The sequence below is a fragment of the Trematomus bernacchii genome, unplaced genomic scaffold, assembly GCF_902827165.1.
Source record: "Trematomus bernacchii unplaced genomic scaffold, fTreBer1.1, whole genome shotgun sequence".
Classification (NCBI taxonomy): domain Eukaryota; kingdom Metazoa; phylum Chordata; class Actinopteri; order Perciformes; family Nototheniidae; genus Trematomus; species Trematomus bernacchii.
Genome location: NW_022987828.1, coordinates 6,884,044 through 6,905,640, shown reverse-complemented (window position 1 = coordinate 6,905,640; position 21,597 = coordinate 6,884,044). Strand labels below are relative to the sequence as shown.

General features: G+C 42.9%; 1 protein-coding gene across 1 annotated transcript; it reads right to left on the bottom strand.

The window, feature by feature from the left end:
• Positions 1-152: 152 nt before the first annotated feature.
• antxr1d (ANTXR cell adhesion molecule 1d) lies at positions 153-21,597 on the bottom strand. The gene is made up of 18 exons (XM_034152098.1): positions 21,192-21,597; positions 16,964-17,035; positions 16,809-16,880; positions 16,443-16,524; positions 15,353-15,383; positions 15,195-15,268; positions 14,762-14,830; positions 14,587-14,667; positions 14,412-14,472; positions 10,168-10,266; positions 9,960-10,029; positions 6,405-6,483; positions 6,036-6,131; positions 5,605-5,643; positions 5,373-5,471; positions 5,139-5,303; positions 4,957-5,037; positions 153-1,314 (listed from the first exon to the last, which is right to left on the bottom strand). Exons 1-18 carry the CDS (start codon positions 21,353-21,355, stop codon positions 1,021-1,023), a joined length of 1,728 nt encoding a protein of 575 aa, XP_034007989.1. The 5' UTR covers positions 21,356-21,597; the 3' UTR covers positions 153-1,020.

Genomic DNA, 21,597 nt, shown 5'->3' with positions numbered 1-21,597 from the left:
TTTGAGGCCTTACAATATAAATGTCATTGATTGTTTATTAGTGCTTGAGTAATAGGTTTAATTTAATAATGTGCTTACATTACATCACCAAATATTGCATCTTGCAATATCCAATTAACTAATGAACGTAAAGAATTCACTTCCAGACAGCATTTAAAAAACATTGTTTAATGGAGACAAACACAAAAGGTTGTTATTTAAGAAATAATGCAAAGGATCATTTCAGTCACTTAATGCAGTACAATAAACAATTCCTGTGTAATCTTTAACTTAATGCTAGTAAGACCACAAATACATCTGATGCCAAGCCAGAATGCTTCCTAATATCCATCCTAACATTCCCCTAACTCAAATAAAAAAAAGCCAGAAACCGACCTGACACTAAATAGAAAACAGATGCAGACAGGGTTTGTGTTATAATAAATAAAATATGGAGTAACTGCCCTGCAGTTGCAATAGTATCACTGAACCTTTACCCTAAAATGTCCCCAAAATGTAAAAAAAGATGAATTAGTCAGATTATTTTTTAAAGAAAGTGTAAAGTAAAACAAACAAAGCCAACATAAATTAAATTCCAATAATCTTTCTCTACATGCTGTATTTTCCTCCACCTCCTCGTTAGACATTATTCTCTACCAACCCTAAGTAAACTTTACCCTCAAATAACCCCCTAAAATAACTTTCAGCAACACTTAAGTTTCCAAAAATGTTTGCACATCCTCTAACCATCACATTTAATACTGTACACACAGGCTTAATCAAGTAACTACATGCTTGTTGTTTCTATAATGTTTGCATTTTTGTTTTACAAAAGTTTTCTTTTATGAAACTCAGTAGATTTTGATATTGAGATAAATATATTTCTGCTGTCCAGCAACAAAACACAGCGCTCCAAATCAGAGCGTCTGGCTTTTTAAGATTGAATGTCTCTGCTGTCTTCAGGATGAAAGACTGACATGGGTGTTTTATGGAATTAATTGATGTATCACTTTGTTTAGTAGGAGGCCCCCTTGTTCATCATCAGATCCTGGGTGGGGGTCGAGATGGTGGGGGTCCTGGTGGCCCCGGGGGTGCACGGGCTGGGGGTCTACCTGGAGGGGGTTGGTGAGCAGGGGGGGGTGCGCGGGAGGGTGGCGTGGTGCGGGGCCCTCTCGACGGAGGCTTGGTACGAGGGACAGAGTTGGACACAAGAGGTCGCTCTTCGGCGGGCTGAGGAGGAGGAGGAGGGGCCGGGGAGTGATGAGTGCGAGGAGGGGGCCGGTTGCTCGGGGTGGACTCCCCATCTTTGACTCGCTGGAAATTAATACAGCGACCCTGCAAAACACACAGACGGACATCTTTTCAATGCAGAGTACAGATTTAAATGCAGTGCATCTCAATGAGCTTGTTAGATCCAAAGGCCAACAGGGTGTGTGTGTGAGTCTTTGCCAAGCTCTTATGACAGAGGCGTGTGTGTTCCTGTCTGTGGATGGCGCACAGAGCTGCTTCTGTCCTCTGTCCACACCTGCACCACAATAGCTGTGATGCTAGCAAAGACTCTGACAACGTTATCACTCACACACACACACATGCTTTTGCAGTCTGCAGCTTTACCCATTTCCCCTCCTCTTCTACAGGAGCCTCTGCTGTGACTTGGCCTCTCTTGACGCAGAACAGAAAGTGGTTTATGTCTCTTATGTGGTTGACTTGTTGGGATGTAAAGAGGGGATTTCAATATCCCCACAATAGTTAACAGAGGCCCCTTGGTGTTTTACATAATTTACAAGTCAGGGAGAATGGAACGCGTCTCTTATTGTTCTCATTGATGGTCTCCCCTGCAAAAAACACACACACACACACACACACACACACACACACACACACACACACACACACACACACACACACACACACACACACACACACACACACACACACACACACACACACACACACACACACACACAGTCTTGCTCAGTCAATGTGTGTGAAGGATGTAGAGTAGGTCCCGGTGTCACAGACCCTTGGTGGTCTGATTATAACACCTTATTAAACAGAGAGGCCCTAAAGTCACACAGGGGCCAATAAGAGGACCGCAGCATCAGTAGCTTTCTGACTGAGGGGGCCTTTGTGTGTGTGTGTATGAGGGGTGTGTAATTGATTGGGGTCTGCCCGGTTGGGGGGGGGGGGTGACTGCTTCGGTCTTGTCGCCCCGCCGTGGTGAAAAGGCCAGTTTGTGAGCAGCAGAGCAGCAGCACTACACCAGTGAGAGCATATGGACACGATGAGAACACAAGCTCATGAATATGAGTGTGTTTGTGTGTGTGTGTGACTGTAAGCATGCCTCCACCAGAACATATGGCCTGAATGAAACCTCAGCCTCATGAATAACGGAAAGAGAGGCAGGGAAAGGTTAGGGGGCTGGCTGCAAGAGAGCACCAAAAACACAACATTGTTGATGCTTTAGAACATTTGCAAAGAGAAGATTTGTTGCACTTCTCGATCGATAGATGAGGGGTCAGCAATGTGCCACTTGCGATGGTCAATCTCCCCTTGTACCCCTTTGGCTGTGATATCTGTCACTTTTCCCTGTTGGTGATTGTTTACTTCAAACCCTTGAGTTCTTTCTAGGAGAAAAACAAAACCCATAAAACACCTCCAGCATCTTACTTCAAAACTGTCTCTGTCTAGCGTCCGTTTCTCCTTCTGAGCCCCAAGAGTTTGCCCTTACACAGCGGCACACTGACACACACACACAAAGCAGATACTTTGCGGCCGTTTACAGGGAACTGATGCGAGCACACATTTGACAACATTATAGTAAAGAAAATGTGAGGAAAACCAGAGTGGAGACGCACATCTGACCTGACAGCTCTGCCTGTCACTTCGCATGACAATTCAGCAATCCACTCACATAAGGAAAATGCTCCATGTGTGAGTTAAAACACTTCACAGGCTACATATGTTGCTCTGAAGCTTGGAATACTTAGATAATGCCATGTTCACAGTATATTCAAAGGTTGGGGTATCCAAATATCCCAAACTATAAAATAAGGTTAAATCTCCATTACAAGGGAGTAAGTGGATCATGAGTTTATGATGATTTGTCAACAAATTTGACACCACAAACATAAATTTCATTCACCTTGATTGAATTTGACACACAACCTTAGTTAAACTTGAACTGTCTGCATGCTCAGATAGTAGAGGCAAATGAGGAAATCTGTTTGTTTTTGTATTTTGAATGAAGTGATTCTCTAAGTGAAGTGATGGGTATTAGGGGAGGTTCTGCTGAGCTCATTTGTGGCCCCTGTGTGTGAGGACGCAGGGATGGTGGCGGCCCTGTGGTCGGCTCTGTGCTGTGCGACGGGGGCCATCAGAGCCATCAGCTCTGAGGACAAAAGAAGGGAATCTCTTCTGTCACAATATGGCTCGTGGCCTTTCAACTCCCCATCTGTTTGTGTGACGCTCACTCTGGAGAGCTGATGCAGTGACATGCACGCGCGCACACACACACACACACAAAGTAGAGAGAGATCAGATGCAAACGGGGAGTGTGGCAGAAACTGGCAGCCCCGCTGATGGCCGTTTGCAGATGCAGTGATGTAGGAGTAATGTGGGGAGAAAGCAGGACAAGCTCCTCCTGAGCTGATGGACAACAATCTGCGTGGAGAGGTCTGATCCGCGCTAGTTATCGCTGTGCTTTTTGCCACCTTGTTGGACTCTTTGTATTCCTGCTCTGCTGTGTGTCATTCAGCTGCAGCATCTCGCTTTCATAGAGATGTTCGATTCTACTGTGGGGACTTCAGATCTGAGCCTGGCTTTTGTCAAAGAGAAATCCTTAAATCATCTGTCGTCTTTCATGTCTGATATGGCTATTATCACCAGTTCTGAACAACTATCGGCTTTGCAACAAAAGTGCATCTTTTACCCCGCTCGGAGAAGTGTCATTTTTATTTTCCTCAGTTAATGACTCGTGAAGGGAATCGTGGGGGTCATTGTTGAATCACAGCCCCACAGAAAGTGTCTGACAAAGACTCTGGAAACTCCTGCTCTGACAGAGATTAATTGTTCTGCTTAGGAAAAAGAAAAAATCAAAGATGGAAAGAGGATCAAACCATTGAAGATGACCAGTTTTATAGACTCTAGATACAGTAGACACACACACACACACTCAATGCTACTGTTACATAGTTTGGATGAATCATGCCTTTCAAAGAGCAAATCAATATATTAAACAGCGATTTGGCCTCTGCTATGAGACGCGACAATGCAACCATTCACAGCGGAGCAGCTGTTTCACCATGACAACCAGTATAATCATGAAAACATGTCGGTGGGGTTATGGGATGCCTTACACAGGGTCAAGGTCAGATAAGAGGAGCCGCTCTGCTCCCTGGTCCTGTCACACACAGTGATGTCATCATTTAGGACTTTTCAGAAGCAGCAGCAATGTAGCATTTTTATATTTTAAGTTAAAATAATACAAAGTTTGACACGTTTTTATCATTATCACTTGAAAGTCATGAGTGATGTGTTATTTGGAAACAAAATAAAACCCAGTCAATTCTCATAGGCCAGTACAGAAGAGTACAGTGCTCCTTGTGCGTGAACAATGGCAGCTTTGTCTAAGAGAGCGATATCAGTGGCTCATTGACTCACTGTGTGCGTGTCAGTGTGTGTGTGGAGTATCCGCACTGAGCTGCTGTGTTGAAGATAGTGCATGTTGCTCAATGACACATGTTGTCTTTATGCAATGTGACAGACATGTAATGCGGATGCTCAATCGTCCACAAGATGGAAAACCCCACTTAAATCTGTACCAACCGGTTCATATTTAGGTGGTTGTTACCCACAGGGCAATCCCCAAAACGACACATAATTACCAAATTGGTTTTAGTCATCATGCCTGTTTTTGGCACATCAGATTTTTCTTGTAGTGTTTCAGGTCAAAATGCAGTTGAGTGTGAGGCTCACCTCGTCTCCAGACTGTGGTCTCATCAGAGATACTTGGTCGTAACCTCTCCTGAACAGAGACAACACAGCATCTAGCTTTCCCTGAGAGGATCAAGAAAGAGGAAATAGTGTCATCGATTAATAATTTAAAAAAAAAAACTAAAAATACATGGTAATTGTAAAGTAATGCTTAACAGACTAACCTTAATGGGTGAGTACCACTTCCTCGGCTCTTGCGGTCCACGTCGTGCTTTTCGTGGTTTGGGCTCATACGGTTCAAATTCCTGATCTGGCATCTTTACAACTGCATTTTTAGGTTTGTCCAACTTTGCCCCTTCCTCAGTCGAGCCCTTCTCCCCCCACCGCACCTAAGAAAGACTCATTAGAAGGTATATCCTTTTGAGTGTATGTGTGTTTGTCTGTGTGAGAATACATACCTCCATGCGTTTGATGCCACCCACTCCTCTTCCTCCATAGTAGGATGCATCCACTGTGGGCCACCTCTTTTTGGGCATCCCATCCTCATCGTCTGACTCCTGAGAGCGAGACGCAATTACATGAAACAGCACCTTATCTCCCAAACATACTAATATTGATATTAACAACAACACTACCCTATCAATAACGTCACTAATAAGTGGTTATAATGAGTGAAAAAACAAGTCTTACTGGCTCTGGAGGAGGAGGTGGTGGAGGTTCTTTGATCACCTGAAGGGAAAGGAAGAAATGCCATGCCAAATATATAATCAACAGTGGTGGGTAGAGTAAATAAAAATGGTTAAAAAACTCTTTAAATAATATAGTGTGTGACTTCATTTTATGCAATTTAGTATATCAGTTTGAACAGGTCCTCAACAGTTAATAATACATGTGAAGTGCAATTTTTATTTGCATTAAAGTATCATATCAAGAAACAGTAAACCAAAAAATACAAGTTACTATCTGTTAAAAAACAAAACACTTTCACTGTCATTACTGAATCCTGAGAGGAGAGGCTTGGATGCAGTCTGCAGTGTAGGCGTGTGTGTTCCCTTTCTACCCACCACTGGTAATTAAACAATGTTTGAAGTTTGCATCCTAAAGTCTGAAGTTCTACTTACCAGAGTGCAGCAGAGAGGCCAGAACCACCACATCATCAGCAGAGCCAACAACAGGAACACCGCCAACAAGGACACCAGCACGATGGTGCCGTCAAACTGCACATAGAACAGAGTGACGGGAATTAGATTAAACTGGATTTACAGATGATGGACGAGAAAATGGTGAAAATGAAAAGCCAAAGTACTCACAGCCTCCTCTGATGACAGACACAACAGAGGAGAGCTCAGAGAGGAAGGACAGAAGAAGAAGACTAAAGAACCAAGAGAAAATATAAGGGTGAAAGTTTATTCAAATAAGGCTGCATGCCAGAGGGAAATATCGTGTGTTGTTTTGTGATAGAAGTGAATCTGCACACAGGATGTACTCACACATTCAGTGGTAGTGATGTGGACAGAGCTGGTGATGTAGGAGAGGCCCTCATTCATGCTCACCTGCAGGTAGATCACCCTGGGAAAAAACAACAGCTTTTGACTGGTTGTATCGTCTGACACGAAATTCAAAACACACTTGAGTGCACTCCAGCTTAACATGCACACATTTGCGGTTTTGTTGCTGCTACTGTACAAGTTGCCCGGGATGTCAAACACATTCCTCCATCTACTGTGTCCATACTTGCAGCCCTTAAAGCAAAAATCAGCATGCTGACATAGACACAAAACCAGAGTCTTTAAAAAAGGTCAGGGAATTCTCCACCCTCAGAAGGAATCTTCTGTTTGGATCAGACTCAGAACTCTAATGTGGAAACCACAGACAGCTAAATTACTTGTTATTCTCCAGAATCTCGGCTGATATCTGCAGCTAATTGCAGGAAGACAAGCAGGGCATGGACAGGACACAGGAGTAAACGTTTAGTCTTAGTTGGGCAGAGAGTGAGGTAGATGGAAGCAAAGACTGTACGGGATTGAGGTATGAGCGGAATATGAAGTTAAGTAATTCAGGTGAAGGGTTTAAAAACAAAGATTATCACCATGAAACTTCCCGAGTAGATTATTTACACAAGGACAATCTTTTTTGTATAACAACTTCTCTTAAATGTTATGTTTAAACATGCAAATAAGGCCTTTTTGATCCAACTCACTTTCTGTGATTTAAAGAAATCTATATCTCCAACTACATCCCCAAATATACAAAGTGTAGTAAATGAATACCCAAATATGTTTTTAGATGTTGTCTTTTCACTAGTCACTAAGAGAAGTCATGTGGTTGAAGCAAAAATAGCCAGAACGCCTGTAGTGTCTCCCTTGAGAAGAAAAACAAGACAAGAGGGTGGATACGCAGGCAGCTGGATTGTTGTTATAGGTTTGGGAAAGAATTGAGAACGGCTTCTTGTGCTGTTCTTATGGTTTTTAGGGGGGATAGACAAGGGGGGCATTGAGCTCTGGGTTTAGATTTGAGGAGGGGGGAGGTCACTGCAGGGGTGGGGAGGGAGAGCAGAGGGGAGGAAACAGAGTGGGGGATGGTAGGAGGAGGGCCTTTCCTGTTCTACATCCCTTCAGCACTGTCCCTCCCTTCTGAGACCCCTTCCTCAATCACTGACTCTGTTTTCGCCTCCTCACCCCTCCTGTATCCTCTCCATACCACTGTAGCTCGTCTCATAACTCATGCTGACACTGACTTCAGAGGGGGAAATTGGCGGTGCAGGTGCCACTCATCTTTTCTTCTACTTCTCCCCCCCCCTTTCCCATTATATGGCCAGGCCTCCTTTCAGGCAGGCAGGGGACGCGGTGCTATCAGCTCCTGTCTGACAGATACATCTCAGCCCCTATCAATCATTAAACTGCCCACTATATATGTCTTTGCCCCCTGTGTGTGTGTGTGTGTGTGTGTGTGTGTGTGTGTGTGTGTGTGTGTGTGTGTGTGTGTGTGTGTGGTGTGTAGGCGGGGGAGCTGCATCCGGAAGGTTCCCAGTCAACATACATTTGTGTGACAGCAACGTCAATGACTTCATTATATGCGACAAGGCTTGGGTGGAGCAGGAGGTGAGTGAGGGTCTCTTTGAGGTTTTGGTAAGAGGTGATGCTGGGAGCTGGAGTTCCTCCGACTTCATGCACAGACTTCACAACCCCAAAACAGGAAGCAGTTCACCTATAATGTGATCTGACATTTCCGGGCAACAGCTTATGATTATTTTAGATCAAGTTTGTTCAATTACAATGGAAAATGTTACTTTCTAATGTAAGAGTAGGCAATCTCTACACTATTAGTTCCTTTCCTGATGTGTAGCACATTTCTAGGTACACACATCTAATTCGTTCCCCCTGTGTTTTATAAATGCCTTTCATTTACTAGTCACTTAATGATTCTGCCTCAGACAGATGCTGTGATGACTGACTTCAGTAGTTAAGCTTTAAAGTGCATCTTTTGCCTCAAAATTCAACTTCATTCTGGGTAATTTTATTCACTGAGGAAGGCCATGAGACAATGTTGAAGGCCTAAGACAAATCATGCAAATGGACCTTGTGCTCAAACCTAATTGTTTCTTTCTTTACATTGACAGATGTAAAAATAGTTAAAATATAAAATCTGATGATCTTGGGTGATGAGAAAGAGAATTTGGTTCAGGAGACTAAAAACAGCAGTACACAAAGGGACTTATTTATTATATCAAACACCAGTCCAGCCTGTACAGTGGCCCTCTCTCACTCACCTCACTTCACATTTCCATATCTATCTGTCAGTGTTGCACTGCAGCCCAGAACTCATGATCCGGCTGCTGGCCTCCTCTGGGCCCTTCAGCCATTCACAGCTGACTTCCTCTTTAGTGGCACTTAGGATGATAAGGCAGTGCTGACTCTGCTCTAATGGTTTTCTGTTACATGGAAGGACGCCTCCTTCAGGCACCATTGCAGTGAGTAATGATGATTTTTGCTCCTCTCTCAGGAGGAGCAGCACCCCCTGCAAGAAAACCCTACCAGCTACAACTATTGCTGGATTGTAAATTAGGCAAATTGACTTTTTCCTTGTAGGAAAATCTCAGGAGTTAGCAATAACATTAACGCTCATAGCTACTTCGAGCACAGAGCCATTGTTACTGGCATTCATTTCACCTGTGCTTTTTCCACAAAGTAAAAACGTCTGCAGTGGAAACGGTCAATTGTTGCTGACTGTTTCTGATCCACTTATATCCTCTGATAGTTTCCCTTCCATTTCCATGCCACATCTGTGATAACATGCAGGTAAAAATAATACTGTATGTGATTCTTAAATATGGCTGCTGCCACAGTGTGAAAACATGTAGTTTCTTCCCCATCTCTGAACAGTACTTCCCCTTCGAAGCAGTACTTTTCACAAGCAGACAAGACAAACTCAAATCACGCTACAAATCTGAGTGACAGCAACAAGACAGATGATGACTGGGAGGTGTCTGAGGCCGCGGGCCGGAGTGTATAATTATGTACGGGACTGAAGGCATCGGGGCCGGGGAGGCTGCTGGGCCTCGGTCCATCGCTGCCCCGCAAGAAACTTCTGCTCTGAAAGACCAGGAGCCAAGCTGGAAGCCCTCAGAGGAAACTTTACACTGCCCCGCCGACTCCAGTCACACTTTTGCTCTCCCAAAGTGTCAGACAGAGATTGGGATACATCACACAACACCCAAACACACACACACAGTTGCGAAGGTCCTCTCCAGCAGGCTCTCATTAAGTCGTGTTCCTGGGCTCTACTCCTGTTGTCCCCTTGTGATTGGTGTCTGGCTTCGTTAGCTGTGACAAACACTGATTGATCACAGACACTCAATGACTTTGGCCCTAATTTGTTCAAGGACAGCATTCTTCTGTGTCCATACAAAACTTGCGTGCAGCTGGCAAATATCTGGGCTCAGAGCGTTACAGCTGAATGCGGAGAGCTTAGCAACTGGACTGATGGCTGAGTACGAGTGTGGGGGGGTGAAAAGCAGGGGCAGCCAAAAGACATGTGCAGCTTACCTCCCAACCTCATCCACGACAGGAGCAGGACAGAGCAGGAAGGTATCCTCTATGTCAACTGGTCTCTCATCTGCACAGGGGGAGACAGGCACACTTTATGTAGGAGAACATCTGCAGCCTAAACCTGGTTCTCACATTTTTCTTAAATGCACAAATCAAACCAGATGATGCATTAAAATGTAAGCTTGTGTACGGTTGCGTAACTTACCCACACTGTGTGTATCATTCAGTTTGAAGCTGCAGAGCACCTGGTCAGTGTTTCTGGCGTGGAGGAAGCCATTTCCTCTCACCACCACCTGGAAACGCTCTGAGGGACACCAAAAAAAGGTAAGCACCATTATTAGCAATATCCACATTTACACATAACCATAGTAAAACACATATTTTCAGCTGTATGTAAGAGATGTCAAAGATAAAAATCAGTTTCCTATTTTAGTTCAGTTAAGTAGAACACAATTGCTAGCAGGCATCTCCTTTCCCCGATGTGCTCAACTTCGGCAGGCGATACTTGTGCATGCCTCATTTCCGCTTGTTTATATTTGTGTGCTTGTGCATGTATGTGTGGAAAGGCCATAATAAGCTCCAATGGTGCTAATGCTAATAGTGCTGCAATTCACAAATGTGTGCCATGCAGTTGCCAGAAGGTGTGTGTGCATATGTGTGTGTGTTGTTGACCTTTAGCTTCCCCCAGGCACTGTTAAAGCGCACTGACAGTGGCTTGCCAGCATATGCTGGAGTGTCTATGTGGCTGCTACCCAGCATATGTTAGAGAGCGGGGAAAAAACACTTGCTTAAAAACATGCCTGCAGGGCCCAGAACAGCACAGCACTGTCAAAGTAGGTCTGACCTTACCTATGGCACCATTAACACATGTCTGTATGCATATGTATGCAATGTAGTGTACATACTGTATGCATATAGTGCCTTTGTGTTTTTCAGAGGAATGTGCAAGCATGTGCATGTCTTCATTATGCGTTTGAATGTGCACATGTTGGTATTTGTGTGTGTGTGTGGTCTCTGGCTGTGCACTCAGCTTTCCTCTAGCATTATACTGGCTAATAGAACTGAGGGTTTGCCACACCTTTAACATTTAAAGCTCAAGCGTGAAGATCACTGGATAAAAACATCATGTTGGTGTATATGTGACTAAAGGTCACACTCACTGCTATGAAAAGTCATAAGTACAGACACACAAACTAGAGGTAGCGCTGAGTGGAGAAAATAAAATCACTTTACCGGTCATCTCTACATATTTACAGATGCTGTAAAAATGTTTAAGAGTGCAGATTGGCTATTGGATGAAATCCAGGAAGAAAAGTTTTGATGTGCAAGACAGATGGAAATACAGCTCTCAAAAGACTGGGATAAGTTGTATGTACTACATATACAATATGGTTATCAGATAATACATATTACTCAACTGCATGCATTAGTTTGTGCAGAAAGTGTAGTTATCCAAACTCAGAAAGATAAAACCTTCAATAAAGTGTGTGCTTATTTACAGTTGTTCAATGACTTGCAATGTGTCAATACTGCTCATGTCATTTCTTTAGCTAGACTCAGATAAGTATACACACAGGAACACACTAAGACCACCCAATTAACTACACTTCCCATGACAGACAGCCAAATATATTTACTGTTAACCATGTTCCATGTCTTCTCCCTCCTCCTGCCCTAATTCTTCTAGAAAACACAACCACAACACTCATTAATTACAACAATAAAAATATATTATAATAAGTTTGATTGTATTTATTTCACATTAACTTATGGTTTATGTGGTTTGCAGCCACAACAATGTCCCACTTAATTGGAGGGTTTAACACAAATTATTATTATTGCTCAGTGCAGTGGCTGCTTCAGCTGTCACCCCCCCCCCCCCCCTTTCACGCAATGTTACCATCAAAAAGCATAAGCTGCACTGAGACAGGGCGGATGTGCACACCAGTGGTCTTTTTTTCAGCTAATTTTAAATGTAATCTTAGTTATTATCACATTAAGTGAACGAAATTTATTTTTCTGGACTAAAATCTTAGGCAATTTAGTCTCACCATAAGCAAAGAAAAAAGTAACTATGTTAGTACACTTTCAGTCAATGTTGAAATATAACACATTTTTAAATCATGAGATTATATTTAACATTTAAGTCAATGTAGTCTAGCTAAAATGTCCCCTTGTTTCTTTAACCCAAGCCCTATTGTTGTTATGTTTACTTTAAAGTGTTGGAGAAATAAGCAGATTTTACTCCAATGACAACTGTCTTATTGCAGACTGATAATGGTCCCACTATTTTAGAAAGTAAAATGTGATATATAAAATGGCTTTATTCACCAGGAACAGTGTGGTACATTGCACTATGTTGACATGTAACAGTTTAACATCTACGATTAAATACTTATTTAAAATACTAAATCCTGAGTCATTGTGTGTTGTCATTGATGGGCACACAATGAAAATGTCTCAATCTGAACATCTTCTACACACACCCTGACACACCGAGGCTTGATGGGCTAAAAGGTCAGTGCTGTCAGACACATGGTGGGCAGGGACTGGTGGTGCCCTGCTGACATGTACAACACATGCTCTGCCCTCTCCTCTGTGGCCACATGTTCATTTACATCTACACCTGAGTGTCTGACAAGAATTACATTTGTATGAATGTGTGTCTGTGTGCAACTACGCACACGTTCATGCATGTGTGTTTCGTGTGCGTGGAGAATATGGGCTACGGCTTGTCCGAACGGCGGCTCTTCAATCACGTTAGTGCGACGGGACAGTGAAGGGCAGGGAGGGGCGAAGGAGGGCAGAACAACAGGGAGGAAAGGGTCAGACGTTAATGAAAGCAGCAATCTCTGCTGTCATGTTAGATCTAAGGCCCAACTCTCAGTGTCCTCTCAGTGGGTGTGTGTGTGTGTGTGTGTGTGCGTGTGCGTGTGCGTGTGCGTGTGCGTGTGTGTGTGTGTGTGTGTGAGCGTGTGTGTGTGTGTGTGTGTGTGTGTGTGTGTGTGTGTGTGTGTGTGTGTGTGTGTGTGTGTGTGTGTGTGTGTGAGTGGGGGGGGTAGAATCATTGCTGTCATGTCTGATAGTGGGGCCCAACGTTCACTGTCCGGTCTGATGGCCTGTTTGCAGGCAGCTCGGTCTGGTCACTTCAAATCAATGTGAGGGACATGTGTGTAAGTGTGTATGTGTGTGTGTGTGTGTGTGTGTGAGCTGACTAAAGAACATCTTAACGTGTGTGTGCGTTTGTGTAAAGCATGTCTGTTGTGTGAATATGCGAGGAGACGGAGAGAGAGACTGTCACAATACCTATGCAATACGTCAGTATGCAAGTACATGTAAATGCATCACTGTGGATGGATGAGGGAAGAAGGTTACATTCAAACCTCTTGGGAAATAATAGCAAACTCCTGCTAAATTGTGCTTGACAATAAGATGATATCACATTATACTGCAAGAACAAGCTTTGAGCGAGGGACAGAAGTTATTTTCTTTACAGAAACGTAAAGCATAAGATATAAGCATTGGAAGTCTAAAATTAGAGCTGTAAAATATTCAAACACATCATGTCACAACAAAGGGTTTGCCTTTTGCCGCGCACTGTAAGCATCAGCGCATTAACATCTTTGTCCTTCATTAATTAGTCCAGAATCAGGCCTTGGTTTAAGTGGGTCTTTGGTTTCTTAGTTCACTGACCATTAGACTGTTCATCAATCGAATAATAAATGAGGCTGTTGGAGGATATTTGGGCACATGTCGAGTGACACACTCAGGCTCTGGCAAAAGGCCAGTAATTATCACATGGGGGCAACTCTAATATACCTTCCTCATTTTTGTCCTTTCAAGGCAATATTTTCATTGCTCTAAAATCATTTCTCCTCCTATCTTCTCCCAATACTTTCCCTTCTTCATATCCCCTCTAATGGATGCTAATCTCCTTTGGTTGTCCTGGTAGCACTGCCGCAAATGCACTCTCTTAAGTGAGTCCTAATAAGGTCATGTCAGAGCTCATTCATCCTGCTGGCTACACATAACAGCTCTCTCTCCCCGTCCCTCTCACTTCCTGAAAATGCAGTCCAGACGCATGAGAGCTGGACATGGAAGAAGAGTTAAGAAGCAGGACAGGGTTGAAACCGCCTTTTACATATATGATGTGGCAAACTAGGCCAGAGAAGCAGCCATGCTTAAAGATTCACGGCTAATTCCTCTGACCAACACCCGTCCCCCCACCCTCCTCTTTTTTGCACACACGCTGTGCTGAAGCGGCTATGCTAATTTCCCCCGGCCGTGAATGACAATACGCTCTCTGTCACTCCGTGGTCACAAGCGTCCATGCGATAACTCAACCTCATGTTCCCCTCCAGAGGCTTTAGATGACTGTCATCGGACACAAACACACACCGTGACCACCTTCTGTCTTGATAAGGAGGGGAAGCCCCCTGCCGCTCTTACCTCCTGCGCACACACTGGACGGCTCGGCCGCTAGAATCTCAATGCAGGACTTCTTAATGATCTGAGAGATAAGACGAAAGGAAAAAAAAAGTCACAAGACCATTTACTCACATAGATTGTGTATGTCTCTGTATGTCAACGAGTCTGTATGCTTGGGGTTATGTATGTGTCATACCGAGTCAATAATTCCCCTCAGGGCTTGGAAGCCTCCCGTTACAGGAAACACATGTTCCACAGTGTCTGCAATAGTGGCAAGCTAGAAGAACATACAGACACAGAAAGAACTATTATTTTAAGTAATTTGCTTTTTCATGTATTTGCTAAATGTACTATACTTCTGTGGATGCTACCTGAGTCTTGTTGAATTCTTTGACCCCTACACAGTAAACAATGGCTCCCATTGACCTGGCCCTTTGTGCCTGCAAACAAAGGACAAATAAACATAAAAAAGTGATTTTGAAGAGATTCTGGATTTTTTTTAGGGGGGACTTTCTCAGTCCCCACAGTAGTAAATGACACTATTGTATGTACAATTTACAATTACAAATAAGCACTGAATTCATAAATGATGTCTAAAAATGTGTTTGGGATTTCACATTGTTATGGACCTTTGATGACCAAATTAAAATTGGTGCCAGTAAACACAAAGTTGCCACCTTCAGTCACAAGAGCCTCAAGTGTGGAAACATTAGTTTTAAAGTCCCAACAAGTGACTTTAATCTAAAAATATTTTCAATAAAAGTGTTTCCTCCTCAAACCCCTTTACTAAATAACACATCTTACCTCTCGCTGAGCTGTATCAAACTGCCAGTCATTTAGTTCTCCATCGGTCAGAGCGATAATCACGCTGGCTGTCCCTGCAAGACACAAAATATTCATGTTCTCTGAAACAATGCACTTAATGTAATCTAATGTAAAAAGCATAATTATACAAGGCTTACCTTGCTTCTCTTGATGAATCTGTGCATTAGCCTGCAATTGCAAAGAAGTGAGTTCAGTTAAATTGACTAAGATAAAAATTAAATGAAGAAATACTTTATTTTTACATCGCATTAACCATGATCCTACACCGGATTGGTCTTTGCTTTAGGTTTTTAAACATGGATCTCATCTGGACATTTTCATTTAATTTAATCGTTTATTTGGCAGGGACAATGCACAGTGATGAACACTTAAAACATTAAAAATGTGTCAAGCGTAACAGTGCCAGATTTAGCTTTGAGCTCATTTCCATCCGCAGTCCCTCACATAAAACATTTAAGAAAATTACATTTTACAAACATAGCAAAAACAAAATACATGATATGCAAAAAGTGCAAGAGAGCAAGAGTATTTATGACATGGTAATACAATATAGCAGCAACGACATATAAAGTGCAAGAGAAGATAAAAGAGCTACCTAAAGTGCAAGAGGAGATACCCCTGTGTTAAAGTGAATTTAGCGGTGATTGCACGTCTGTTTGTTTCTCAACCATTCTTTGAGTTGACCTTTAAAACTATTGAGAGTGGGACAATCCCGTATCTCAGTTGGGAGGCTATTCCACAATGAGCTGCCTTTAATGGAAAGGACATTTTGTCCAAAAGTGGTCCGTACGGTGGACCTCACAGTCTCCTCTGGTTTCTGACCTAGTGCAGCGTGCAGTGTGTTTTTTGTGGATGAATTCCCCTAAGGGAGGGGGGGCCAGTCCATGTAAACATTTATAAATAAAACACATACTTTTAAAAGACATGTTAAATCTTGAACCACCAAAACATGTTTCTGAAGGACCAAACAAAATAAACTAGACCAAGGTAGAAGTGTGGAATTATACTTAATTTGAATGCCTCACTTAAAATACAGTTTCACAAAGCTCAGCATTTTCAAGAAGCAGCAAGTCATGATGCTGATGATCTGAGCCACTCCTCATACTAATCAAATTGGCCCCAGTACCAGCTGCCAGGCTCTATTAATACTCAGTGGATATTTTCTAGAATAAAACCTTATAGTGAAAGCTGGTGGAGCACATGTTGGGTTCTCAGTCTCATTCTTACCATCTCCAAGCCTAAGTTCATAAATGTGTCTCCTCCAGGGATAACTCTACTCAGAGCTTCTAAGCCTCCGTTGATGGCCTCCCTGTAGAGAAAACCGACAAAATATATCGTAAGGAATCAGCTTTTTAGCAAAAGACATTAGCAAAGATGTATTATACAGTTAGGAGGAGAAAGGTAGTAGTAATACTGGATGAATTTGTGTGCAAGTACATTTTGATTTGCGAGAAAATATGTTGAGAAAATAGAGAAGTTTGGAAAACCCAAGATAAACACAACAAGAGAGGTCATGTTCAATTCTGGGGAAGTGTAGTGCAGGGAGGGAAAAACCCAGACACGGTCCAGGTGTTATTCAGATGCGGGCCTCACCTGTCCTCCGTCAGTTTTAGGATAATTTTTCCTTGTGAAGAGAAGACGATGAAGGACATTCGCAGCATGGGGCTGCAAACACACAGTGGTTTTAAATTAACACAAGCAAAAACAGAAAACATCCGAATTCTTTAAATTACCAATACTGCCTGTACCTGATGAACTTCTTTGCCAGCTGCTCCACAAAAGAGTAAATCTCTATCCAGTGATGCTTCACACTTCCAGATCTGTAAAACAAGAACATGAATGTATCAGGGATAATGGGATGTTGCCTGGGATGACTCATTATTAACCACATCAAATACAAATGTTATTGAACTGAACGCAGGATAAAGATTTGTGGCCAAACTTTTGAATAGGTTGCAATTCAATCTGGGACAGACATTCACGTTCCCATCATATTGATCTGTTATACCTTTGATGATCCCTAAACTTAGGTCAACATTTTGAATTGATAAAATAGTTGGTTTATATCCAATACATCCAAACCTAACAACAACCCCATCACTGCAGCTGTCCTTTTGTGTCACACTAAAACATAATGTTAGCAATGTGATTTACGAGCGCCATGTTACCATGCTGTTACCATGCCACGGCAACCTCTCATTCCCCTGATAGGTGGAGAGTTGGCCGTATAGGCGGAGCTCCTCCGTCCTGACGTCAGAGAAATGTTCAAATCTGGATCAGTTTTTATCAGATCCGTTGCAGCCCCGTTTTTAGAGATTTGGGTATGGAGGAAAAGAGAGAGGGTTGTGTTTTCTGACACTTGGTGAGTTCCCTGGAACACCGGGGACACGTATTCATGTATAAAAGACATACAAAAGTGCATTTTGCATGATAGGTCCCCTTTAAGTAAGAAAAGGTCACATAAAACCTCATCTATACCTTATCAAACTTGTTAAGCCACCCTTTATCTTCACAACAGAGGCGAAACCCATAAGTAAAAAGTAAAATTTGCTAATCACTATTCATTTGTAAAATGTATAATAAGGCCATCGCTTCACTTAAGTTTAGATTGGAAGGGATTTAACGTCCTTCAACTGTTTTATCTGCATTCGAGGACTTTGCTCTCCGTCACATTTCATTAGTTCGGACAGTAACCTGTGAGCGGTGAGAGCTGCTGGTTAGCCGCTACATGCTGCTGTGTATACGACAGTGTCCTTAATGAAGCCCAGTCCCAGGGGGCTGCTAATGGGGGCTAATTGCTGCTGGGCCAGAGGGTTGAGGTTAGACAGGGACAGATGTAGCAGTCCGCCTCTAGCAGGGACCATGTAGCAGGCAGCTGGGCTGTGGGTCCATGTGTTGGGAATCTGTGTTTATGTGACTGTGCATGTGTGTGTGTGTGTGTGTGTGTGTGTGTGTGTGAGTGTGAGGGGGAACAGATGGTCCTAGCGAGCACAGCCAGTCTGACAACAGGTTGGCAGTCCGCAGAGTGAAAAGGATGCGACATGAACAACAGGAGTAAAACCCAGCAGGGGGTGAATGTGAGTGTGAGTGTCAGACTGTATATGACGAGGGTCTATTGAAGGACGCAACATCAAACACAGTGTGTGTGTGTGTGTGTGTGTGTGTGTGTGTGTGTGTGTGTGTGTGGGTGTGTGTGTGTGTGTGTGTGTGTGTAACAGGGTCATAAACAGAGAGAGAGTCTGAGCTGCTTAGACTCAGGATGGTTCTTTTGTACTGCTCATTTAACCAGTCGCTTCCTGCTCCACTTATCCTTTTCCCTACAAGGGAGGGCAGGATAAAAGCCTTGATCCGGGCAGAGTCTCCTGGGGGAATAGCTCTCCCTCTTTAAAAAAAAAAAAATCCTTTATCTTAAGAGTCACTGAGTTCAGCAATACACAGACACAACAAAAGCTCAGTTTCCATCCAGTGAAAGTATGTTCTTATGTTAGAAAGTGATTTTTCATTGGTTAAATCAAAAAATCGGAATCATTATTTATAAAAACAATCCCTCCTAATTGTATGTGTGAAACTATTACTTCTAAATAATACACCATCAAACTAATTCAGCAAATAGTCGGCTCCTTTCTTCCTGCATTCCTGAGTTTGAATAATTTAAAAATATCTAATTTTGTCTAAAAAAGAAATCAGTCAAAAGAAATCTCTGTTCAAAACGTATCCATAAAAAACACCTATAATTATTTTTGTGGGAAACCAGATAGGGAGGAAAAGTGCAGCCTGGTACTTAGTGTGGATCAGACATGGATTGTAGGAATGTTTTCTAATATTTATTATGTTTCTGGTGGAGCACACACATTCTCTACCCAGCATGCCTCTTAGCCTTCTGGACAGTAAAGCCGAAGCAAAACATGTGGGTGAGACAAACAGTGAATATGTGAAGATCAGTGTAGAGACACGTAAAAACATCTCTTATACAAGATGTTGCTCTGTTCTCCACCACTGTAGATTAGATTAGGTCACTGTGTGGCATTTAGGATCTGGAAAACAGCAAAAAAAGCGGTGCCAACTTGGCGAGAGAGAGCATAATCTTCCTGAAGGCTTGCTGAAGCATGCAGGTCCAGACAGTCAAACAAACAGCAGCGTACCAGAGGCTTGGCCATGCGTGACATGCCACACTCCCCAGGCTGCACTGAAACTTTCAGAAGCAAAGGGTAAAGACTGAAGAGCCAATGACATGATGTTTGCCCTGGACATACGAAAGATCATCAATGTGTTGAAACCAAGGTGAAATGTCACTCAACGAGTCCTGCTATGCATCATAGGGTACCCAAGGACCATTACCTCACTGTACATTCAAAACATCTAACACACAGATACCAACGTGTTTATCAGCTTCACTGTAAATCAATGCTCTCAGTCTCATTTTGTGATTATAAGCTGTTATTCTTTTAAAGAGATAGGACAACAAATTCAACCTTGTATTTTTTCCTTGCCACTCTATCTATCTCCCTCTCTGTTCACTAGCATGTTATGACATGTCTGATGGTTTTGTGTCCACAAGCTTATTCTCACCTTGCAACTCAAGCCAAGATAGGACAAAAATGTCAATTATAACGTCTGAGCAGCTATAAACGGCAGCACAGTCTGCAGAGAGCTCGCACACAGACAATTACTGGAATGGTCATGCTTATACAGCCCAAAAACATGCCATTATGAGAGGTACAGTATGTTTGAAGGTGCTGTGAGGTGGCTGGATATGCATCCCTCTTGCCTTACACGTAGTCATAAGTGTCTATTGAGCTCTAGGCTCTAAAAGTGTATATAAATGGCCTCAAAGATATTCAAAGACTGACATTAGGTTAGTCTGAGTCAGAATACATATTATATACAGGCTCAGGGGCGTATTGGTGGCCTACAGGTCCACAAGGTGTTAGGTAATGGCTAGGTCTCTTATTCTGATCAAGCCGTGGACCTTTGACATCCTCTCAGGCTTCATTTATTCTCCTCCTATACCGACTAATATAAAAAAAACTAGCCCAAGTAATACTTGATTTTAGTTCAGATATTCTGCAGCCTATTTCTGCAGATTTAGGTGGTTGAATTGTCTATTGCAAGTGTCACCCTGGCAAATTAAAAAGCCAATTAAAAAGAAAAAGCAAGGATTTGTTATAACTTCGCAATCCAAACATTGTTATTACAACTGACTATGGCTTCATAAAGTAATAATACATAATGTTATAATCAGTGACAATAATGCTTTACAACTTATGCCTTAGAAATTGGTGCCAGTATACATGTCATTTTGGTGTTTTTGTTCCATTAAAAACGACAACCTAAGTAGATCTGAATAAATCTAACTCTCTGCAGGAAACAATAAAGAATGGGCTCAGCTTCTGGTCACTACATTTCCTTGACAGGATACAATCGGCCTACAGTGAAGGGATAGAAGAATAGTGTTAGGATCACAGGCTGCTCCGCTGTGGGGCCGCCGCTGCTGCAGCTGTGTCCGCAGGCGTCATCAGCCTGAAACCCTATCCATCCTGCTCGCCCTGCCCACATCCCGTGGGTAAAAGCTAGATCTGTTTTCCTCTCCACTTTGAACCGGACGAAAATAAATGAAAATAAAAGCATTCCCCTATGAGAGAAATGTTCTCCCAATTTAAAGTACAATGCTATAGGCTGCATGCGAAAATACACTAAAACATAAAAACACTGAGGGTAAAATAGTTTTGGACGAGCTCTCCGTGATCCATTAAACACCAAACCGCTGTACTTTATAAACAGATTATGTGACACAAAAGCAAATTGATCAAAACTGAACTTCCCAGCTCACACTTGTAGATTACTTTTCACGAGTACCGTTACAACAACAGACTGAATCTGACGGGTGCGCTCCGCGTTTCCAAACCACTGGGCGGTTGCATGGCAATGTGCAGCGATGGGAAAGTAACAAAGCCATAAATATTATCGGACACTCACTTGTCCAGGACAAAATAGAGGTCGAAGGCGCCCTGACAGGACCTCTCCTCCTCCTCCTCCTCCTCCTGTTGCTCTCCCTGCAGCTCTCCTTTCACCGAGACACCGAGGAAGAAAATTCCCAGCAAAGCCCAGGCGAGGAACATGCGAGTCTGTGTCCTCGCCATCTTTCCCGGTTACTGTTGACTGGTCCGACACTGTGACAACTAAAGAGCTTCACATTTCTTATCATCTGTTTCTGAATCGACTGTGTGTCTGTAACCCGGTGTTTTTCTCGGTGGTCCGTCCTGTTGGGTTTGCATGCATTCAGCCCACAGGAGTGCTGTTCAGTTTAAGCCGGCCTCTCCAAGTCCTGTCTTTCAGCTCAGAAAAAAAGAAAAAAAAATCACTGAAGCAGGGCAGGATGGAG

Bases quoted from the DNA above. Each gene is read 5' to 3' on its own strand.
- antxr1d (XM_034152098.1), bottom strand. From the start codon at position 21,355: ATGGCGAGGACACAGACTCGCATGTTCCTCGCCTGGGCTTTGCTGGGA. The intron at 15,269-15,352 runs GTAAGCCTTGTA...TGTGTCTTGCAG, and splicing joins GATTCATCAAGAGAAGCAAG to GGACAGCCAGCGTGATTATC. The intron at 14,473-14,586 runs GTATGACACATA...CTTATCTCTCAG, and splicing joins TGAGGGGAATTATTGACTCG to ATCATTAAGAAGTCCTGCAT.